Here is a 21,045-nt window from a genome sequence, read left to right as displayed (position 1 = left end):
TAAATCTCCTTTTCAAATTCTACTTCACGAATCTCATTTTTCAATGTTGTCCACATAATCATTTCAAGTGCATTTTGATGAGGATATTTCAACTGAGTAGATTCTATGCTGGTCTTCCTTGCCTTAGTCACAGAGGTAGATCCTTTCGATGGCTTTTCTTTCGCTTTGATTGGCTTTTTTACAACTTTAAATTTTGAGGACTACAAGATGTAAAATGGATTGGTAAGGCCGTAAGAAAACATGAATGATTTTAAAGAACCATCAATTATTATACCTGTAACTTAATGAGCTTTGAAGGCCAAGCCACATAAGTTCCAATGGCATCAAAAATCGTGAATATATCCTCATCTTCTATTTGCACTGGCAACTCAGCATCATTTTCTATTGGAATAGTTATAGTCACCTTTAAGTGATCAGCAAGCAATGGTCTGGAGTGTATAGTAACACTATTATCATTATACACAGATCCGATTGCCACAACAAGACAATGTGGTGATTCTAACCATAATTGACATTGAGACTCGCCCTAAAAATTAAAAATTAATATCTTAAAAAAATGTGAAACATAATTTGTGAATAAAGAGAAGATAATAGAAAGAAAAATTATAACCTTAGGAAAGTCTTCTTTAGTATGGAAGGAGCAACTATCTTTATCACTGGGGCTACCTTGTGGCATATTTATAACTCCAATCATTTGCTCAAATCTCTTTTCCATTTGAGCTTGAAATTTTGTTTCCATTCTCGCCTCCATTTCTGCCATCCTTGCATTAAAATCATCTTCAGTAAAAATTTTAGACCGACGTCTAAAGTAGGTGCCCTGAGAAATACCAAATCCAACTCCTCTAACACAACCAGAGACCTCTGGAGCTCCCAATGCCTTTCCAAGGACATCCACATGCTCCCCCACATCATCTTGTGATATTGATTGTGATAATGCTTCCTGTTGAACAAATTGTAAACTAATTATTAAGTAAATAATGTAAATAAAGTAATACACTAAAATATTAATACTCACACAATCCTCCCAGACTTTTCGAGTGCGTTCATCAGGTAATTTGCCTTCTTTATCTTCTCGAGCAGTCTTCCAAACAAGAGCTCGAGAAATTGGAGCATTATGTCCAACTTCTTCCCTCTATTTAAAGAAGATATTAAAATAATTAAAAAACATTTCCTTATATATATATATATATATATATAAGTAATATCAACAGACGATATTAATTGAAACTCACCAAACTATGTTCAATATCTGGATAGCTCTTTCTTCCTGCTCTATATTGAAAAGGAGTACTTGCGGCTCTAGAGCGATTGACCTGGCTGATCTGTTGAAATTCAGGCTGTTGGCGCATTTTAATAAATTCATCCCAATGCTCTTGCTGGATCTCTGGATACATTTTAGGAGGATGAGGATTGAATTCTTCATTTGCATCTTTTAGATGATATGTTGTGAGGGTAGCTCGAAACTTTCTATGAGCATATGCTGCTTTTCTCATGATATAATGCCTATGACTCTCATCCAGGTCAAAAGATATACATAAATCTTCCCATATATTATTTTTTGCTTCTTCAAGCTGTGGGTCATTTTTCTTTCTCCAGTCTGCAATGCAACAGGGAACATAATGACGAGCTAAGACCCCTATGTAACTGGCCAACTGAGGAGACTTAACCAATTGGCCCCTATCATTCCAATTTACTGGTAATTTACGACCAGCAGCTCGAGCCCATATTACTGCTTTCATAACAGTTTTACCCCGTTTAACCTCCTTGAATGCTTCTTCTTTAGTGGGTGGAGCATCACCACTGTTCTCAGGTGGGGTAGCCATATATCTGAAAGGAAAAATGTAAATTTTTAACAACAAAAAAAAATTTAACTAAAAATAAATTTTTAACAATTAAAAGAAAATTTAAATAAAGAACTTACAAGTGTTAAAATTTATTTTTTCTTTTTTTTGTTTTTTCTTTTGTGTGTTCTACATATCCCTCATCAATCCAAATCCCTTCCACGTGATCTTCTCTAATATAGAAGGCATTATCCCCAGTTGAAACATCAAATGTCCGTGATGTTCCCATGAAAGGGTCATCCTCAACATTGAAATCTTCATCCTCCTCATTACCCACTATTTTATTTGTTAAAAGAACAATCGACCAATTTTTATGCGCTGGATCTGACACATAAAACACTTGTCGAGCTTGTGATGCCAAAATGAATGGTTCATCTTTATGAGCCACCTTATTAAGATCTACTTGAATAAAACCTAACTCGTCAATTCGAAAGCCGTTTTTATTGTCAACCCACGTGCAACAAAAGACAGGTTCACGAAACTTGATATAATCCAATTCCCAAATATGCTCTATAATCCCAAAATATGACATCATTGCATAGATTGGATTCTTGTCTTTAAAACTAGAGACATGCATTGATTGAGCTTTAAGCGTTACACCACTATTCTGCATAGTGCTCCGAGCATCTTGACTTTTTGTATAAAATGTAAAGTCATTAATTACATAACCTGTATAAGAAAATACTTCAAATCCAGGACCCCTAGCCAAAAACCTCAACCTTTCTGATGGGTGAGACTCCTCAGAGATGCGAGATCTAAACCAATATATAAAGTGCCGGTTGTGATATGTTGCTAGCCATGTTTCATTTTTACCTTTATTCTGACTCTTAACTATTGCCTTGTGTTCGTTGATATATGGTTGAACTTCCTCAGTGTTGTGTAAAACATACAAGTGAACTTGCTCCCATTGTGTCTTGTCTATGCTAATGAGTTTCTTCCCAATGATTCCACCCTGTTCACCTGTGGTGTCTTTTGTGTACTTTGGCAACCCATGGCATCCACATTAGAGAGATATCCAGTACATAATTCAACTGCTTCTTCCATGATGTACCTCTCAACAATACACCCCTCAGGCCGACTTCGATTTTTTACATATCCTTTTAATACTTTCAAGTAACGCTCTACTGGGTACATCCATCTCAAATAAGCGGGGCCACACAACTTTATCTCTCTAACTAAGTGAAATGATAAATGAACCATGATGTCGAAGAACGAAGGCGGAAAATACATTTCCAGCTCGCTTAAAATCTTAGCTATTTCATGTTCTAGCTTTGGCAATTTTTCTGGGTCAATCACCTTGCTACAAATTGCCTTAAAGAAGAAACAAAATCTAGTAATCGTGGCTCGCACCTTCTTTGGCAAAATGGATCGTATACCAACCGGCAATAAATTTTCCATGATGACATGACAATCATGAGTCTTGAGACCTACTAGTTTGAGGTCTTTCATGGATACGAGGCTACTTACATTTGAAGAATATTCTTCTGGCACTTTAACTTCATGCAAGAATTCACAGAAAGCTAATTTTTCTTTTCTAGACAAGGTGTGAGCTGCTGGAGGTAAAAAAGTACGTTTTCCCTTCCTCTCTGGTGCCAACTCTTCTCTTAACCCCATGCTAATCAAATCCATCCTTGCATTAATTCCATCTTTACTCTTTCCTAAAATGTGGAGTAATGTGCCAACAAGACTATCGCAGACATTCTTTTCGATGTGCATTGCATCCAGGAAATGCCTAACATCTAGGGTCTTCCAGTATGGTAGCTCAAAGAATATGGATTTCTTTTTCCAACCATTCTTAACAATCTTGGTATGATTGGAAAATACCACAATGCCTTCGCTGGGCTACATCCATTTCTTTTGTACCGTGATGCATCACATTTTGGACACTTATCTAAGATTGAATACTCTTTCTGAAAGAGGACACAATCATTTGGACATGCATGTATCTTCTCATAGCTCATCCCAATAGAACAGAGCACTTTTTTAGCTTCGTAAGTATTAGGTGGAAGCTCGTTGTACTCAGGTAACATTTCATATAAGAGTTCAAGCAAATCCGTGAAACTCTTATCGCTCCATCCATTCGCTGCTTTTAGGTTGTATAGTTTCAAAATAACTGATAGTTTTGTGAATTTTTTACAACCGGGGTATAATGGTTTATCAGCATCACTCTTCAATCTCTCAAACATCTCAGGACAGTCTCTAAGATCCTCTTCAATCACATCATCATTTCATCAAGACGGTCAACATCATATATCCCACTATCACGATCAAATGTTGAGTAGCTCGCACTATCCCTCCAATCACTTGCATTATTCCTTCTCTCCCCATGCATGGTCCAACAAGTATAAGTTGGATCATCCCATTACATATTAAATGATCTTTCAATTCTATTGGCTTTACTCTTTTTTCATAGCAACATTTCAAACAAGGACATATGACTCCACGGGGGTCTTGATCACGACAAAATGCAAATTCAATGAATTCATCTACACCATCCCAATATTCTCTAGATAGTCAATTAGCCGACATCCACTTACGATCCATGTCACTAATATGATTACCAAAATTCAATAAACAAAAGATTTAAATTTCTATAAAAAAATTCAACAGTATCTTCCTTAAAAGAATAATCTCTCAAATGATCAAACAATCAAATTTCACAACACAATATATCTAAACTAAATAAATCAATTCATCCAAATAAAAATTTAGTACCATAATGTATCTAAATTCTGCCAATCAATTGTAATTTAATTAATAACAATAATCTCTCATAAAAGTATATTTCATAAATAAAATAAAAATGTTCAAGTAGTTTCCTCAAATTTAATCTAAATTATCAACTACAAATACTCCATAATTTTAATATAAATAACTTCAATTCATATATTTCTATAATATTTATTATTAAAAAAATATTTAAAATTTATTCTCAAATATATATAAATTAATTATTAAAAAAATACCTTCAAAGTGTAGTCTTCACTGCAGAAGCGACGTCGATTCCTCTGCTGTACAGCAGCGACGCACAGCGGCAACGGAGGTCTTCACGGCGTCCCTTCCTCCGGTGTACAGCAGCAGCACAGATCTGCAATAGCAATACAGATCTGAAACAGAGATGCAAATCTGGAACAGCAAACAGCAGACAGCAAACAGCAAACAGCAGAATAGATGGATGGTGATCTGCAACAGCAATACAGATCTGGAACAGCAGAACAGATGGAGGCGTAGCAACGGCGACGCAGAGACCAGGCAGCGACGGCGCGACGGCGGTGACGCAGAGACCAGACAGCGACGCGATGCAGAGATTGGACGGCGACGGCGACGGAAACGCGGAGACGGATGGCGACGGCGACGCAGGGGAGGACGGTGACGGCGGCGGCGACGGCGATGCAGGGGAGGACGGTGACAGCGACGACAATGCGGCACAGAAACAAAGAGAGAGGCGCGACACAGAGAAGGAATGAGAGGCAACAAAAGAGAGAGAGGTATAAAAGAAACTAAATGGAGAAAAGAAAACTGACGAATGTATATAAGAGTGGGAAGACTCTTCCGGAGCGCTCATTATGGAGCGCTCCGGAAGAGCTTGTTCCGGAGCGCTCTTCGTAGAGCGCTCCGGAAGATGCTTCGTAGGAAGGTTTTCTTGCTGTCTTTCGGAGCGCTTAAGTACGAGCGCTCCCGAAGGTATTTTTAAATTTTTTATCATATTTTATATATATTAATTAGGTGCATTATCTTATTGTGAAGCCTGACATACAAGAGCGCTTATTTAGAAAAGCGCTCCGGTAAATTCCGCATTCACATTTTGGGGCGCTTTTTAAATAAGCGCTCCTAAATACCCGCTCCTAAAGATATATCCTGTAGTAGTGTATGTTATTAAAAATAGAAAACGAAGGCTTCTTTTAGACAAATGATTAAAACCTAACAATAAATTACAAGTAATTTTCTACCATTTTTTTATCAGCAAAATGCAACATATGAAGAACAGTGATTACTTAAAAATAGGAAACAATAACTTCTCATATTTCTGAATTCGATCTTGAGAGGTAGCGAATTCAACGAACAAACATAAAGGAAGAGAGAAGCTTTCATTAAAATTTAAAATAATAAAAGTTTAATGAGGATTTGAAATTACAAAAGGGTTGAGATTTGGTCAAATTTAAATCCACACATTTTTAGTTACTCTAATAAATTTAGTTCAAATTCAAATTCACATGCGTTCAACCATAACATTGAGGAAATGACTAACATTTAATAACTAGTTAAAATTAAACTACCTTTCTGTCATTCTTATTTATTTATTTGTAAATTGATTGAATCTATAAAAGCAGGCAGCCTTAGACTGGAAGTACTCTAAAATACTAGAAATTTGGTTTGTTACGAGAGAGAGAAAAGAATTAGTGATAAGAAATATTTTAATATATAGATGCGAAAAAACAAATAACTATAAAAAAGATGACAAGAAATCAAGAATATTCATTCATAACGGCCGACGGCAAGGAAAGAGACAAACACGTAGCATTCAAGTCTAGGAATTGCCAATTCCAAAACCACTATATATATAGCCTTCATGAAGCTCAATAAATCCTCACAAGCAAAACCAAGATTTGAAACCAGACAGAGAGAGACAAGAAAAAGAAAATCAAGGGGCAGAAATGGAGTTCTCGTGCAAAGATTTCAAGGTTGGAAAATGCGAGGGAGAGAAAATAGTAGATGGAGAAACCATCCCTTTGGTGCTTCAACCTCCACAGCCAAACAAGAGTGACTTGGAATCGTTACTCTCAGCTCTCAGAAACAACAAGGACTGGTTTGAGCAGATGATCATCAAGAACAGTGCCGTTCTTCTTCGAGGTTTTACTGTCAACAATGCCGTTGACTTCAACGACATCGTCGAAACCTGCGGCTGGGATGACATTCGCTACGTGGGACCAGCACCTCGTACTCATATTTACAAGAGAGTTTGGACTGCCAATGAAGGACCCCTCTCAGAGTTCATATACTATCACCATGAAATGGTGCTGGTACGTCATATTACTCTTCAAATTAATCACACAGTAATGACATATATATGGCACTTCATATTATGTACAACAGTGATCATGTCTTGTATATATGGTTTTGCAGATCAAAGAGAGTCCGAAGAAAGTGATACTCTTCTGCGAGATACCGCCGCCAGAAGGAGGAGAGACTCCATTTGTTCCGAGCTTCAAAGTGACGGAGAAGATGCTGGAGGAGTTTCCAGAAGAGGTGAAGGAAATGGAAGAGAAGGGGTTGAAGTACTCATTCACAGCACGTAGTACTCAGAACGACAATTCATCCATGCGAGGCAGAGGATGGGAAGACGCTTTTGGGACCTCAGATCGCGAGGAAGCTGAAAGAAGGTACTCTCTTCTATCTTCAAATTCAATTCTCTCATGTAAGAACTGTTGCTGGGATGAGGAGCAATCACTCATTGACGAGTACACATGTTTTGATCAAACTGTTGCATGCAGGGCAAAAGCTCTGGGGATGGACATGGAGTGGCTTCCGAACGGCGGAGTGAAGACGATTCTAGGGCCGAGGCCATTGACGAGGGTGTTTGAAGGAAGGAAAGGAAGAAGGATGTGGTTCAACACAGTGGTGGGAATGTATGGGAAGGAACTGAGCTCGGCGACAATGGCGGATGGAAGTGAGATTGCAAGCCACGTGGTGAAGAGGTGTGGAGAGATCATTGAAGAAGAAAGCATACAGTTCAAGTGGGAGAAAGGCGATGTTCTGTTCTTGGATAACATGGCTTTGCTTCATGGCAGAAGACCTTCCCTTCCTCCCAGAAGAGTTCTGGTTGCTACTTGCAAGTAATCAGAATTGGTTTGGATCCTTCACCATTATTATATATTAATCCAAACATCTAGTAATCAAAATATATAATTTCTTATTAGGTTCCAAGAATAACAATAATTGAAGAAAAAGATAGACGAGGTTGATCGCTTTTATGAGTCTTGCCCAAAATAATGGACTAACTATCTCTCTTTTTCTTTGAAGATAAAATAGCATATCTGTATCTATAATTGTTGTATTTGTAATTGGTTTTGTTTTCATGTTCCGTTGTTGTTGTTTTGGATTGGTGTGGATGCATTTTCAAATTAATATAATTACCATTGTTTGAATTTTCTTCTACACTAGACGTGCATTGGATTTAAGCAACAGTGTTTTTGTGTTCAAAGTAGGGGTTTAATTTTTCACCCTTGTTACTCGCCAAATAAAAAAAAAAAAAACAGATTTTTCACCTTTGTGTTGATTAAACCGCGTTGTAGATTTCACCCCCAAAAAAATGCAATGCCGATAGATCCAGTAAACAGGTGTGCTTGGGCCATATCAATTCAAACCCAAAAGCTTGATTGTTTTAAAATTGATCAATTTTTTAAAACAAGCCTTTTATTAATCGAATTCAAGGCCCAGCGTGTAATTTTTTTTATTTTTTTTAAATTTTAATTTTATATTATAATTTTACAAATTCATTTTCTAAATTATAAATTATAATTTTTAAAAATTTAAAATAAATAATATTAATCTTAATTTTAAAGTACAAACACATATTCTAAAATCTAAATGTAATTTAAAAATTTAAAATATCTTATTTTTAAGGGGTAAAAAAAAAAACAAGTTTAAATGGATAGCCCCATAAAACCAGCTAATATTCCCAATTCTAATTGTGGAACTGTTTCGGGACTAACATTGAAAACTTTATTACTTTACTTTAGTAAGTTACTCCCTCTTTCTTTATATAATTATAGAATAAAAGTGTAAATTTAGTCATCAACTATTTTTTCAAGAGTATTGAGTAGCTTATATTATAAGGAGATATAAAATAAATTCTCAATTTTAAAAACAAAGCATCTAGTAGTCTCTGTTAATTTTTGGTTAACAAACGTTAATTTTCATGTGAGGCCCATAAATTTTTGACTGAAATAACATATGACACTTCACCTCAGTAAATAAAAGTACAAATTTAGTTATAAATTATTTTTCTAAGAGCAATTAGTAACTCTACTATAAAAAAAAAAATCATCCAGCACCTTCTTATCAAGTTTGACCAAACATTGTTTATTTTCAAACTCATGAAACCCACAACTAAATTAAACTAGAATCAAACTTCTCTCATGCGTAGTAGTATCACATTCGAATTGCTACTTTGCTTGAATTGCCACATAGATTTAAATGAAATCTTGTCTTCTTTTATTTTGTTGGTATCATCATTGTAAATGTCTTTAGGTAAGAACTTTTTGAATATCTTATTCTCAAGCTGAGCCTGAGACTAAGAGCAAAGACAAGAAGATTGAAGAGATTGACTAGTTGTGGGTCTCATAAGCTTTAAAATAAACAACGTTTGGTTAAAATTGAAGGAAAGATACAGGATCATTTTTTATAGTAGAGCCTATCTAATGTTTTTTTAAAAATAATTTGTGGCTAAATTTTTATTTTTTCACATGCTGAGATGAAGTGCAATGTGTCATTTTCAGTCAAATTTTGTAGGCCCCACCTAACTTTCATTGAGTGAAATTAATGAAGGCTACTAGATACTTTATTTTTTAAAGTTAAAAATTTATTTTACACCACCTCATAATATAAGCTATTTAGTATTCTTAAAAAAAATAATTGATAGCCAAATTTATACCTTTACCATATAATTATATATAAGCAAATTTCAATCTACTCACAGAATTTAAGAAAAGTTAATGAATCTTAATAATTATATTTGAAATTAAATATTTAGACTAAAATGCCTTTATGATGAATCTTTAATTTTTTATCTAATAATACTATTACTTAATGAAGAATAATTTGGAAAAAATGTCATAGATACCTCTTGAAAATTATTATTTTGCTTAAAAAATACTACCTCTTTCTCAAATTGTAAGATAAATGAATAAATTATTTTTTAAATTTAAAGTCTAATAATACTATAAATTTTAAACTCATTTATTATAAAAATTATTCTCTCAACTTTAGATCCGTTAGGATAACTTGCCATCCCCATTAAAGAAAAGGCTTTGATTCAGTGAGTTTAGCTTGGAAGAAATAATCCGACGTAAAATATGTGAGTTTTTTTCAAATGCCAAGGTGACTTCTCAGAACTTGCAGCCATAAACCATGCCCTCTCACCATTACATTTAAAGTATGTATGTTTAACATTAATAAAGTTTAAAGTTTATTAAACATTTAATTAGAGTTAATAAATTTTAAAGTCTTTGTTGATTTTGATAAAATATGTCAAAAATGATTTATAAATGAATAAAAAAATATTAAGGAGATAAAAAATATGTGGATTTTTTTTTAATTTTATCACTCTATATACTAAGAAACTTGAAAATATTATCATGTTTCACCCACACATTATTGGATATTTTATTTCCACGTGATTGGATAATTGAATGCACGCATTTCTCGCATATAGTACTTCCTCGTGTCATAAATATAAAATATTTTAGAATAAGGTCAGAGTAAAGTTGGAAAAAAATAGTTAACTTCACAAGATAACTTATTTTGAATCAAATATTATATTCCTTCTAAAAGTTATTTTGTATTGATATTTTAGAAAAACTAAAAAGACTATACTCTCCTTTAGTTGTTTTTTTATAAATATATGCTAGCATTTTAGGAGTTTTTCATATTTCATGATATAAGATATTTCTCGATAAGTATCGTAGGATTTATTATGTTATTTTAAAAAATGCCTTTCACTAATTGTAGACGGATAAGATTATAGTGAAATTAATGGGTAGTTTTGGAATATTCAGTAAATTTTTTTTAAATCAAAATACTCAAATAATTTTAACCAAATTTCTTAATCAATATAATTCAGTTAAATAGATCTTAAAAAGTCATTAATTATTATCAACCCCTTTATCAACTAAAAAGTGGCCGCATTCTTTCCTTTCAAAATTCTCTCTCTCTCTCTCTCTCTCTCTCTCTCTCTCTCTCTCTCTCTCTCTCTCTTTTTTCCTGTCACTTTAAAACAGTCTCTTTCTTCCCTTTCACTCAAGCTAATTCGAGCTCTCATTAATCATTATCATCAACGGCAGTTTTATAACCATCTCAGGAAGCCTTTAATGTATTTATTTAACAAAATTACATATTCGAAAATAGAACTTAAAACTTTAGGACAAGTTAATTCAACTTCTAAACCATCTAAAAAGCAGCCAAAATAATACATGTACTGACTCCATTAAAAAGTGTAAGCTATTTTTTAAAAAGTTGAATGTTAAAAGTATTCCTATTGATAATGATTTTATATTTATTGTAGAGTGTTTAATAGAAATAAATATAAAAAAATAAAATTAATTAAAAAGTATATAATTATTTTATTGAAAGTGAGATTTGATTAAAAATGCCTTACATTTCTTAACGTACGAGTATATAATAGTTTGCTTGTTTGGTCTCTGCAATAAAAGTCTCCCCACGCGGCCCCGCAATTTAACAAAAGTCTTCACTTGTTTGGATATTTCTGTTAGACACGCAGAAATATAGTTTGAACTATATATCAATTTCAAGTTTACACTGTAGAAGCTAATCCTTATGGAATTCCAATTTTCTTTCTTACTTCTTATTCCATTCCTCTTGCTCTTCCTGATCTTGTTGCTTCGGCTCGCAAAGCCAAAAGACAAAGCTAAAAAGACCCAAATCCCAGGGCCATGGAAGCTTCCTATACTGGGAAACCTTCATCAGCTAGCAAGCCATTCACTTCCACATCATGCCCTTCGAGAACTTTCCCTCAAACACGGACCTTTCATGCATCTTCAACTTGGTGAGATTTCTGCAGTGATAATATCATCTCCTGATTTGGCTAAAGAGATCATGAAGACCCATGATCTTGCCTTTGTTCAGAGGCCTCAAACTTTCAGTGCTCAGATTCTTTCTTATGGAGCAACCGATATTGCTTTTGCCCCTTACGGTGATTACTGGAGACAGATGAGAAAAATATGTACTCTTGAGCTCTTAAGTGCCAAGAAAGTTCAATCCTTCTCATGTATACGACAAGATGAGGTACTGATATATATATATATATATATATTCTAGTATAATTAGATCCATATTTTCTATATTTAATAAATTTTGTGAGTTTCAATATATCTTTATCAGGTATCTAAGCTGATAGAGTCAATTCAATCATCAGTAGGTTCGGTTTTCGATCTTACAAGCAAGGTTTACTCTTTAACAAGTTCTATAGTCAGGAGGGTAGCATTTGGAGACGAGCGTGAATATGGAGAAGAGCTTGTGCAATTGCTCCACACAGCGTTAGAACAATTGGCCAGGTTTCAGTTTGCTGATTTGTTTCCTTCAATGAAACTTGTTCATCTCATGATTGGAATGGACGCAAAGCTAGTGAAGATTCACAAGAAATTTGACAAGGTTTTAGAGGATATTCTCCAGGAGAATCAAAAGAAGTATATGAGAGCAGAAGCAGGTCAGAGTGCCTTGGGAGAAGAAAATCTTGTTCAGGTTCTTCTAAGAATTCAGCATAGTGAAAGTCTTGACATCCCCATTACAACCGACAACATTAAAGCTGTTATTTCGGTTAGTACTACTAATTACTTACCGATATATGTTGGTCTATCATAGTACACAAGGTAGTTTCTTGGATCTGCATGTGGTTTGATAATCTAATGATACCTTTGCTTGCATAATTATTGCAGGATATGTTTAGTGGTGGAACTGATACTTCAGCAACAGTATTAGAATGGGCCATGTCAGAAATGATGAGAAATCCAAAAGTGATGAACAAGGCACAAGCTGAGGTTAGAAATGCTTGTAGAGGAAAGAAAGTAATTGGTGATAGTGACATGATACAACTTAGTTACTTAAAATCAGTAATCAAAGAAACTTTGAGGCTGCACCCGCCAGTTCCTTTATTGGTCCCAAGAGAATGCAGAGAAACATGTCAGATTAATGGGTATGAAATACCCATCAAAACTCAAGTCATAATAAATGCATGGGCACTTGGAAGAGATCCAAATTACTGGTATGATGCTGAGAGGTTTATACCAGAGAGGTTCCAAGGAAACTCTGATATTGATTTCAGAGGAACAAACTTTGAGTACATCCCTTTTGGAGCAGGAAGAAGAATGTGTCCAGGAATTTCATTTGGTTTAGCAAGCATTGAGCTTCCTCTAGCTAGCTTATTGTACCACTTTGACTGGGAACTCACAAATGGGATGAAACCAGAAGATTTAGACATGACTGAAACTTTTGCCACTACAGCTAGAAGGAAAAATAATCTGTGTTTGATCCCCACACCATATATTGATCCTCTTCTTGGCATTTCCAAATGAAGTACCTAGCTTTCTATTTGTCTATCTATCTATTTACCTGCACAAATTTCAAGATGCACTAGCTAGATTTTGTTATCAGACTTATATCCAGTGGCTTTTGCAAATATGAATTTTGCAAGGGTTAGAAACTTAAGTCCCAATCTTCGAAAATGTATTAGTCAGAAAGGTGAAAATAATGATGACAATTTCTGCAAAATGCTGAGTCATATATGGCAAATAATTGTTGTATTTCTTAGTTTGAATAGTAATGACACCAGATATCAAAGTGCTTTCAGATGCTCACGATATCTTCAAATGCAATGCAATAGGTTAAGGAATACATGTGTTACAATGATTAAAAGTCTTACAAAGACACAATGGCAGGATCAAGATTTAATTAGAGTCAAAATTAAAAAAAAAAAAAAAACGAATGCAGTACGAAGTTTCATTTAAAAAAAAAAAAAGAGGACCAGAAATTTACGTATACTTCCCCTAGACTTTTTACAGGTTTTTACCCAAAACAAAAATGTACAAGTTACTTACCTATAATAGAGATTAAAAAAAATTAAAACTCGTTAAATCTCTCTAATAATTTAGTAAGTTTCTAAATGTATGCTTATTGAAAATATATACATATATATTAACAAAAAGTTTTCTCGCACCAACATGAAATATGACCTGAGCGAGTATTATCAACAGTCACTTCGCATAATTTGTTATTTACAAACTTTGGGTAATTGAATTACGCGTTATTGGAAGTTACAAATTTGCAAAACCTAAGCATACACGTACATGTCCCACTTCATCAATTTTCCATTAATACAAGGCATAACACAAGAAACCAAATTGTCACAAGTCAATCGCATGCCTAAAAAAGGTGACCTTGCATTTACAATGCAAAATATGTCTGCTCTGATTTGCTTACATTTCTTAACAACACGTATATCCCAAAGAAACTAGTCTAATCTTTTACCTTCTTGATTCGCTAAAATAAAAATGGTGTAAAATTCTTTCCACCGAACCAGATGCTTCAGGGCATGGTTAACAAAAGTGGGCAAATGAAGAGCTAAGACAATGTCCTACTTATTGAGCGGAAAAAACAGAAACCAGATATAACAGATATTGCAGCATAGCCTCAAGATAATTTGCTACTTTAGCAAGTGACTTTTGCCCGCGAAACTTGAGGTCTCAAACACAAACAGACACCTAAGGACGACCTGACATGCCACGTCCTCTTCCTCTTGGTGTATAACCATATCCTTTCCCATAATAACCGCCCCGAAAACGACCACCACGTAAGAGACCACGGCCTCCTCGACCACCTCGATGCCTCACAAAATCACCAAATGTCTGCAACATGTACAAGAAAAATATATCAAACAGTGTCTCCAGAAGAAAAAACAAATGGGGAAAATTTCAATTAAGGACCATGGATGGGACTTAATTACTAGTGGGTCTCAAAAAAATTTGAAACTTCAACATAGGAGAAATAAAGTGGAAATAATTTTAATAGTGAAAAGACCAATCTACCCTTCACTTGTTATGCAAAATCCTTAGTTCTTAATTTTCTTATCTCACTTGTTAATTTAATAATAGAAGTTGTAAATTACATGAATTTATGTCAATAATTATACAAAACTTCACATCAATTGTTCAATCACAATCAACAATACTAGTAATTAAATTATTAACTTTACTTGTTAATTTACTAAAATTAGTTGTAAATTACTAATAGATATTGTAATTTATAATTGACGTTAGTAAATTAACAAGTAAAGTTAGTAATTTAATAACTAATGTCATGACTTGTTTGACAAACGGATGTAATTTACAATTCATACCGATAAATTAACAAATTAAGTAAAAAATTAACAACTAATGATTCTACATAACAAGTGAAATGTAATTTAATCTTTTCACCGTTGAAATTATTTCCACTTTAATTTCACTAGACTAAACTGAAATTTCAGATTTTTTTGGAGCCCACCAGTAATTAAGTCTCATTCATGGTCCTTAATTGAAACTCTCCCCAAAAAAAAATGCCAAACCAAGATAAACTTTTTACCTCAGTATCAATCTTAATTTGTTCCGAATATCTAGTCCTTCCATTATGTTGATCATGGTCAAGCGAGTTGCAAGAGAGTGTGTCGAAGAAATCATCCTTATTGTAGACAGCCTGCGTAAATCATGAAAAGCAGAATGAAACACTGACCATTAATTAATATTTAAGATTTAATACACAAACAGAACCACCAAACTTCAAGTTGCATGCAAGATATTGAATACGATATGCTACCTTAACCTCAACTTTTGATTCTTCACCATTGTAACCATCTTGACCATCATCCTCATCGCTAACATTTTCTTCCCCGTCCTTTTCTTTTGAATGTGACTTGTTGGTTTTACCAAGATGACCCCATACTTCATCCTTATTGAACTTCTCATTCATTGCCGTGAAATCAAAGTCTTCAGTAAATTTTGTGACTGGGCGTGGACCCTGCAATATCATTAGTTTCAACTTCTATAATCTCATCTATCATAGTACAGGCTCACAAATATCAACAATTTCAACCAACAAATAAAGTTCAAATTAGTGAAATAACCCCAGTGCAGGTTTTTTATAAACTCTCTTTATGTCATCTGGATTACTCAACAAGCATTATAGAGAGAGAAACACAGAAGTAGCTCAACCATTAAAGATCTCATATAGTCACATCAAGAAATACTGTAAGCATCAGTTCATAATTTTGATTCACTAATAATGGAAAAAGTCACATCTTAAACAAAGGTACAGTGATGAAGGAGTCAAACCTCAAATGAAAAAATAAGAAACCCCCACTCTTAGAAGTTTCAAGTATTCCAATAAGCTTTAATTTCGATACTTGTATGGTCAGTTATCCCCAATTTATAAAGAATTAAAAAGTAGATCAAGCAGCATACCCCAGTTCCTCTTCCTCTTCCACGACCCCTGTAACCATAACTATGATGCTGATAACTTTGAGCACACCCACTAGGCTGAAGAAAGTGCAACCAAAATGTCAGTCCTTGAAATTAAAACAGGGTGAGATGGGAAGAGAATTCAATGTGATAAAAATGCTCATCCAGTCATATTGTATTTCTATATATGGATGAAACAGGTCAGAATGTTTAAAAATATATGCATTGAAAATGGCACATATCAGTCACTATGCTTGCAAAAAAACCAGAAATCAATCCAGACAAATCCTACTTAAAATTCAAACCAAGGAACAGAAGGATAAAATACAGTGAAGAAGAAAAGAGAGATTATCGAAACTAAAAAGAAAAAAAAACATAAATTACCGATTTGAACAGACACTAGTTCACAGAATATACAGTACCCTGCCAATATTAGCTCTAAGTGACAGTTTAATCAAGTAGCCAAAGATGACAAGAAGATAATGGAGCTCAGTAACAATTCTCCAGTCTACCATTGCATACAAACATACAAGAACATGCAAGACCAAATTCTATCTGCATATAGTTGTGTATGCACAAGACATAAGGAGCAAAAGAAGAATACCCTATGAGTTGGTCGCAAGGTCACTGGCAATGGCAGTATGGGGGGTTGATTTTCAGCAGAAACTGGCGCAGTAAGATCTGGAGATGACGTTGATGAAACCTCAACCACTTCAACATCCTTATGGGAGGTCTGCACAGAAGTAGATGGAGAAACTATGCTTGGTCCAGACTGCAATAATTGACCCGGTGTTACCAGAGAAGGGGTGGTTGTTTCTGCACGGACAGAATTTGTCCCAACATTGGCAGGTGTCAATTGGGATACAGTTTGATACGGCAAGCTTGAACTTGAAGCTGCATTAGGTTTGTTGGAGATTGGTGGCACTATAGCATTTACATCTAGACTGGAAGCGACCAAAGGAGTCAATGATGGTAAGTTAGCTGCAAGCGTGGCTGTTACAAGCGAAATAGTAGGTGCCTTGTTTGGCATTGATATGGGCAAGGTTTCAGAAGCTAATGCAGTAGAAGGTACTGGTGGTAAAGTTGATGCCAGATTTGGTTGTGGTAAAGAAGCAGATGTTACAATAGGGGAACTAGAACTTGCAGAGACTAAAGACAGTGGGAGTTCTGGCAAAGTTGAAGATCCAGTTGGCAGAGCGGCGTTAAATTGGTATACTGAATTGGCTGCTGCATTGAAGAAGGCATCGATAAGCCAGGAGGTGGTCGAAGCAAAGACTGCTGGGGTATATGAGGAAGGCCATTTGGGGCACCATAATATCCTGGCCAATACATTGGCATAGCAAGACCACCACCATTTGCATTTGGGGCAGCCGGTGAAGCTCCCCATGATCCCTGGTTCCCTCCAGGTTGATACAAAGGCAAGGGCACAGGAAAATTTGTCCCAGGCATTCCAAGCTGACTTGTATGGGAATTAAGATCATTCAAAGGGCCACTTCCTGAAGAAGGTAAGCTGGTAGATGTGGTGACTGGGCGAGGATAGTGAGACTGCAAGAGCCATTTCATAACATTAGGGGGCATCTTTGTTACTTTGGCCTTGTGTATGTCAAAAACCTCTCATTTACCTGAATAATAGCTGGGTCATTGTTGATTGGTGGAGTAGGATGTACAGGTGGAGAAGATTTAACCTGTAAATCCTGTGGGAAAAGAATAACAGATATATCAGCTGATGAGCCTCGTGATAATATACTGAAGAAATAATCAAAGGCTCAGAATCTGCAGAATTAACTTCTAGACGAAGCCTGTGTCACAAAATGATTATAAAAAGACAGAGAGCATCTGGATTTGCATTAAAATGACCTAGTATTGAAATGACATGAATGGCATGCCTCTCAAGGAAAATTACCATAAAAACATCAAACACCATTAGCAGAATCTCCTATAGAAACTAAAAGCATAATGAGTTTGAAGAAAAAAATTATTTGGTTGTGTTCCTCATGGGATACCTTAATGTCACTCCCACGAAATAGTATATACTCATACACCTTGTCTCCTGGAGGAATTTGTGGACCATCCTTTTTCCTCCCCTCCGTTCCGAATGATCGCACTGCCACACAAACACAAAAGAGTCAATGGACAACAATAACTGTATACACCATTAAGCATATGAATAAGCCTCAAGTGACGTGAGGGTCTTGAAATAAGCCAACAGTGTTTGGAGCAGGAATCATCCAAATTGTTAAAAGAAATCCCCCCACATAAGTTACACACCAATTGTGGTCCACAGAACCAGAAGGCCTCACTAAATATACAATCAAACAGAAAAACATGCCAACCTACATGATTAGCCATTAACATTTTCATTTTTTTCCATTATCAAAGCATCAACTTATATACATAGAGGTTTCTTTTCCCAAATTTAATTCTGGCAGCTAGATATCTGGTGCTTCTGCATGATGACAACATCAGTTGTCAATCAATGACAGCTTGTTGGCACAGATATAGCCCATAAATCCAGACATTTCAAATACAGAGTCCAACCGACAGCTTGTTGTCATGTCAACATGTTTGTGGGACTATTCATGCTTCTCATGATGGAAGCAAAGTGATGAATAAATCGCATATCCCATGTTTTGATTGATTATAATTGAAGACGGCAAGAAAACCCACAGAATTAGTTATTCCTAAGAAAGCATTTTATTTCTCTTAAATGGCTGCCTATGAGACTGAGCAAAAACCTGAAGGAACGGGAGAACTTCAAATGAAATTCATAAACTTCCAATTTCATACACTAACAGAAAGGAAAACAAGTTCAATATAATTAAAATAGTCTAACTCTAAACAATAACGTCAATTTAAACTTAAAAAAAAATAAAAATCAGTTCCTTCGTCATTAGTGCGGGTCACTAAAGTGACTGAACTAGAGGTAACCTCTTCACTCCTAACTCTGGTGAAGTTAAGATTCAAATTCAGGTCCTCATGGCCGCTGCTAAGGAAAGGATTCTTAAGGGCGGAGTTAGCCATCACCTTCATTTTCTAATGTACATCACTAACAACATATTCCTACCACTATAGCAAGTCATATAAGAAAATACCAAACAGAGATGAACAAAATGATAAGAGAGTGAACAACAAATACACAAGTTCATCATTCACTGATCAGTGAGAATAGTATGCAAAAACCAAAAGAAACACAATGCCAAAACCCTCCGAAGCTAGATTAGTCATGAAAAAGATTTCCCAACATTAAGTCACAAACAAAAGAAAACATAAAATAAAGAAAACTGACTGAAGGGCGGTAGACAAGAAGCATTCCGATTCAAATTCACGCACAGGGACCATCAGCTCATCATAAAAAATGCAACCGTGATGCCAGTGAAATACAATTAGACCCCCTAATTTTTTTCCCCAAAGAAAACACAGAGACAACGGTCAGAACCCTTCTTTTCCAGCAGGAAGTCACTGCCCTTTGCCATAAAACAGGTTTGAAAAGGAAACAAATAATTCCGAGAAAGATAAACAAACATTAGCCATAACTTCAAAGATCTGAAACTGATAAGCCCAAATTGAGTTGAAAATGAATCGGAACCAGATGAAATCAGCGACAAATTCTCACAAGAGTTAAAAAGAAATACCATTTCTGAGCCCAATACTGGACTCGTCGGTGTTAATATTGTACAGTATGCCTTCATATCTGATCTCACTCTTGGAGGTCAAGCTTATCAAACTGCCAACATAAGAATCGGCGGCGGAACTAGATCGAGAAGCGCTCTCAGATGCCATAATTAAAGAAGCCAACAAATCAATCAAATCAAAAACCAGGAATGATTATCACACAAGCATTAGGGTTAAGGATTGGATGTTGCCTTTTAGGCTTTGTGCTTCAATCGGTTCATCGCCTCGCGAGTGATGGGATATGAAGGTCAATATCTGCATCTTCGGGTCTTTGGTAAATAAATTTATTATTATTTTTATCTGAAAATGAAAACAAATGGTAAGGGCCCACGTCAGCATCTTTGGACTCGGCCATCCTTATCACAGATATGCAGTCCAACAGGATTGTACTTCTTTGCCGATGCTAGATTTTCTTTTTGATGCAAATCTTTTTTTTTTTCTTTTGCTAATCTCAATCTAAAATATCAATCAATATATTTATATCAAATTATTAAGAATTAATAATTAATAAATTTATTGTAAACAGAATTATGTATAAATTATGAAAAATCATTAAGCATTGGTACTAATCGGATGAGCTTTTTACCCAAAAAAAAAAAGTTAGGTCTTGTTTATGCACATTTTTTGGCATTTAGATCCATTTAATCATATAAAAAATTAAAAGAGCTGCTTTTATTCATATTTAACCTGTCTTTGTCTGTGGCCCTTCTATCTATTGAAAAAATATGAAATATTTTTAATTAAATTTTATCTCAATAAATTAATTAACTATCATTAAATTAATATTATCTTTTTATATTTTCTTTTATTGAATGGGATGTTTCATTTAAAAATAAATATAAACTGATTTATTTATTAAAGACATTTTTAGAAAAAAATATATTATTATACTTTAAAATATTGAAAATGCTTTACATTTTCTAACATCTAATACCCCAAAATATGCTTTATATTTTTTAATGAAGTGGGTATTAAAGTTTTACAAACATTAAAAAAAAGGAGCATACAAAGAAAAACCACTAACTAAAAAAAAAAAATCTAGAATCATCTCCCATACAAAAGACTTCTTCAATTTTGGCAAGAATCTGTCCAAAAAAACAAAAAGAAAAATGATAATGAGATTTCAAAAAAATTAATTAATTTAAGTTAAATTCCAAATTCCAAATTTCAAGAATTTACAACTAAATCTCTCAATTATAAATTGTAAATTCATCCCAACACAATTGTAAAATTAAGAAATTAAATTGTAAATTTTTAAAGTTTGGAGCTTGAGATTTAACTTAAATTTATTAATCTTTTTGAGATTT

The 21,045-nt window shown here is 34.6% G+C and overlaps 2 protein-coding genes and 1 pseudogene across 2 annotated transcripts; 2 read left to right on the top strand and 1 right to left on the bottom strand.

The window, feature by feature from the left end:
- The first annotated feature begins 6,496 nt into the window (after positions 1 to 6,496).
- Positions 6,497 to 7,679, top strand: LOC129296688 (clavaminate synthase-like protein At3g21360). The gene is made up of 3 exons (XM_054935273.1): positions 6,497 to 6,862; positions 6,966 to 7,222; positions 7,334 to 7,679. The coding sequence occupies exons 1-3, from the start codon at positions 6,497 to 6,499 to the stop codon at positions 7,677 to 7,679; spliced, it is 969 nt and encodes a 322-aa protein (XP_054791248.1).
- A 3,689-nt stretch (positions 7,680 to 11,368) lies between these two features.
- LOC129296689 (cytochrome P450 71D8-like) lies at positions 11,369 to 13,424 on the top strand. The gene is made up of 3 exons (XM_054935274.1): positions 11,369 to 11,864; positions 11,961 to 12,395; positions 12,515 to 13,424. The coding sequence occupies exons 1-3, from the start codon at positions 11,397 to 11,399 to the stop codon at positions 13,148 to 13,150; spliced, it is 1,539 nt and encodes a 512-aa protein (XP_054791249.1). The 5' UTR covers positions 11,369 to 11,396; the 3' UTR covers positions 13,151 to 13,424.
- Positions 13,425 to 13,901: 477 nt separating this feature from the next.
- On the bottom strand, positions 13,902 to 19,998 carry LOC129296690 (protein decapping 5-like; annotated as a pseudogene).
- Between the last annotated feature and the right edge of the window lie 1,047 nt (positions 19,999 to 21,045).

Source organism: Prosopis cineraria, unplaced genomic scaffold (genome assembly GCF_029017545.1).
Source record: "Prosopis cineraria cultivar Desert tree isolate PC_DT_omini unplaced genomic scaffold, ASM2901754v1 PC387, whole genome shotgun sequence".
NCBI lineage: Eukaryota > Viridiplantae > Streptophyta > Magnoliopsida > Fabales > Fabaceae > Prosopis > Prosopis cineraria.
Note: the sequence above shows the minus strand (reverse complement) of the source record. Positions and strands in the feature narration are given on the sequence as shown.

Coding starts and splice junctions, on each gene's coding strand:
- LOC129296688 (XM_054935273.1), top strand. CDS start 6,497: ATGGAGTTCTCGTGCAAAGATTTCAAGGTTGGAAAATGCGAGGGAGAG. Junction 6,863..6,965: donor ATCACCATGAAATGGTGCTG/GTACGTCATATT, acceptor ATGGTTTTGCAG/ATCAAAGAGAGTCCGAAGAA. Junction 7,223..7,333: donor CGCGAGGAAGCTGAAAGAAG/GTACTCTCTTCT, acceptor TGTTGCATGCAG/GGCAAAAGCTCTGGGGATGG.
- LOC129296689 (XM_054935274.1), top strand. CDS start 11,397: ATGGAATTCCAATTTTCTTTCTTACTTCTTATTCCATTCCTCTTGCTC. Junction 11,865..11,960: donor CATGTATACGACAAGATGAG/GTACTGATATAT, acceptor TATCTTTATCAG/GTATCTAAGCTGATAGAGTC. Junction 12,396..12,514: donor ACATTAAAGCTGTTATTTCG/GTTAGTACTACT, acceptor TAATTATTGCAG/GATATGTTTAGTGGTGGAAC.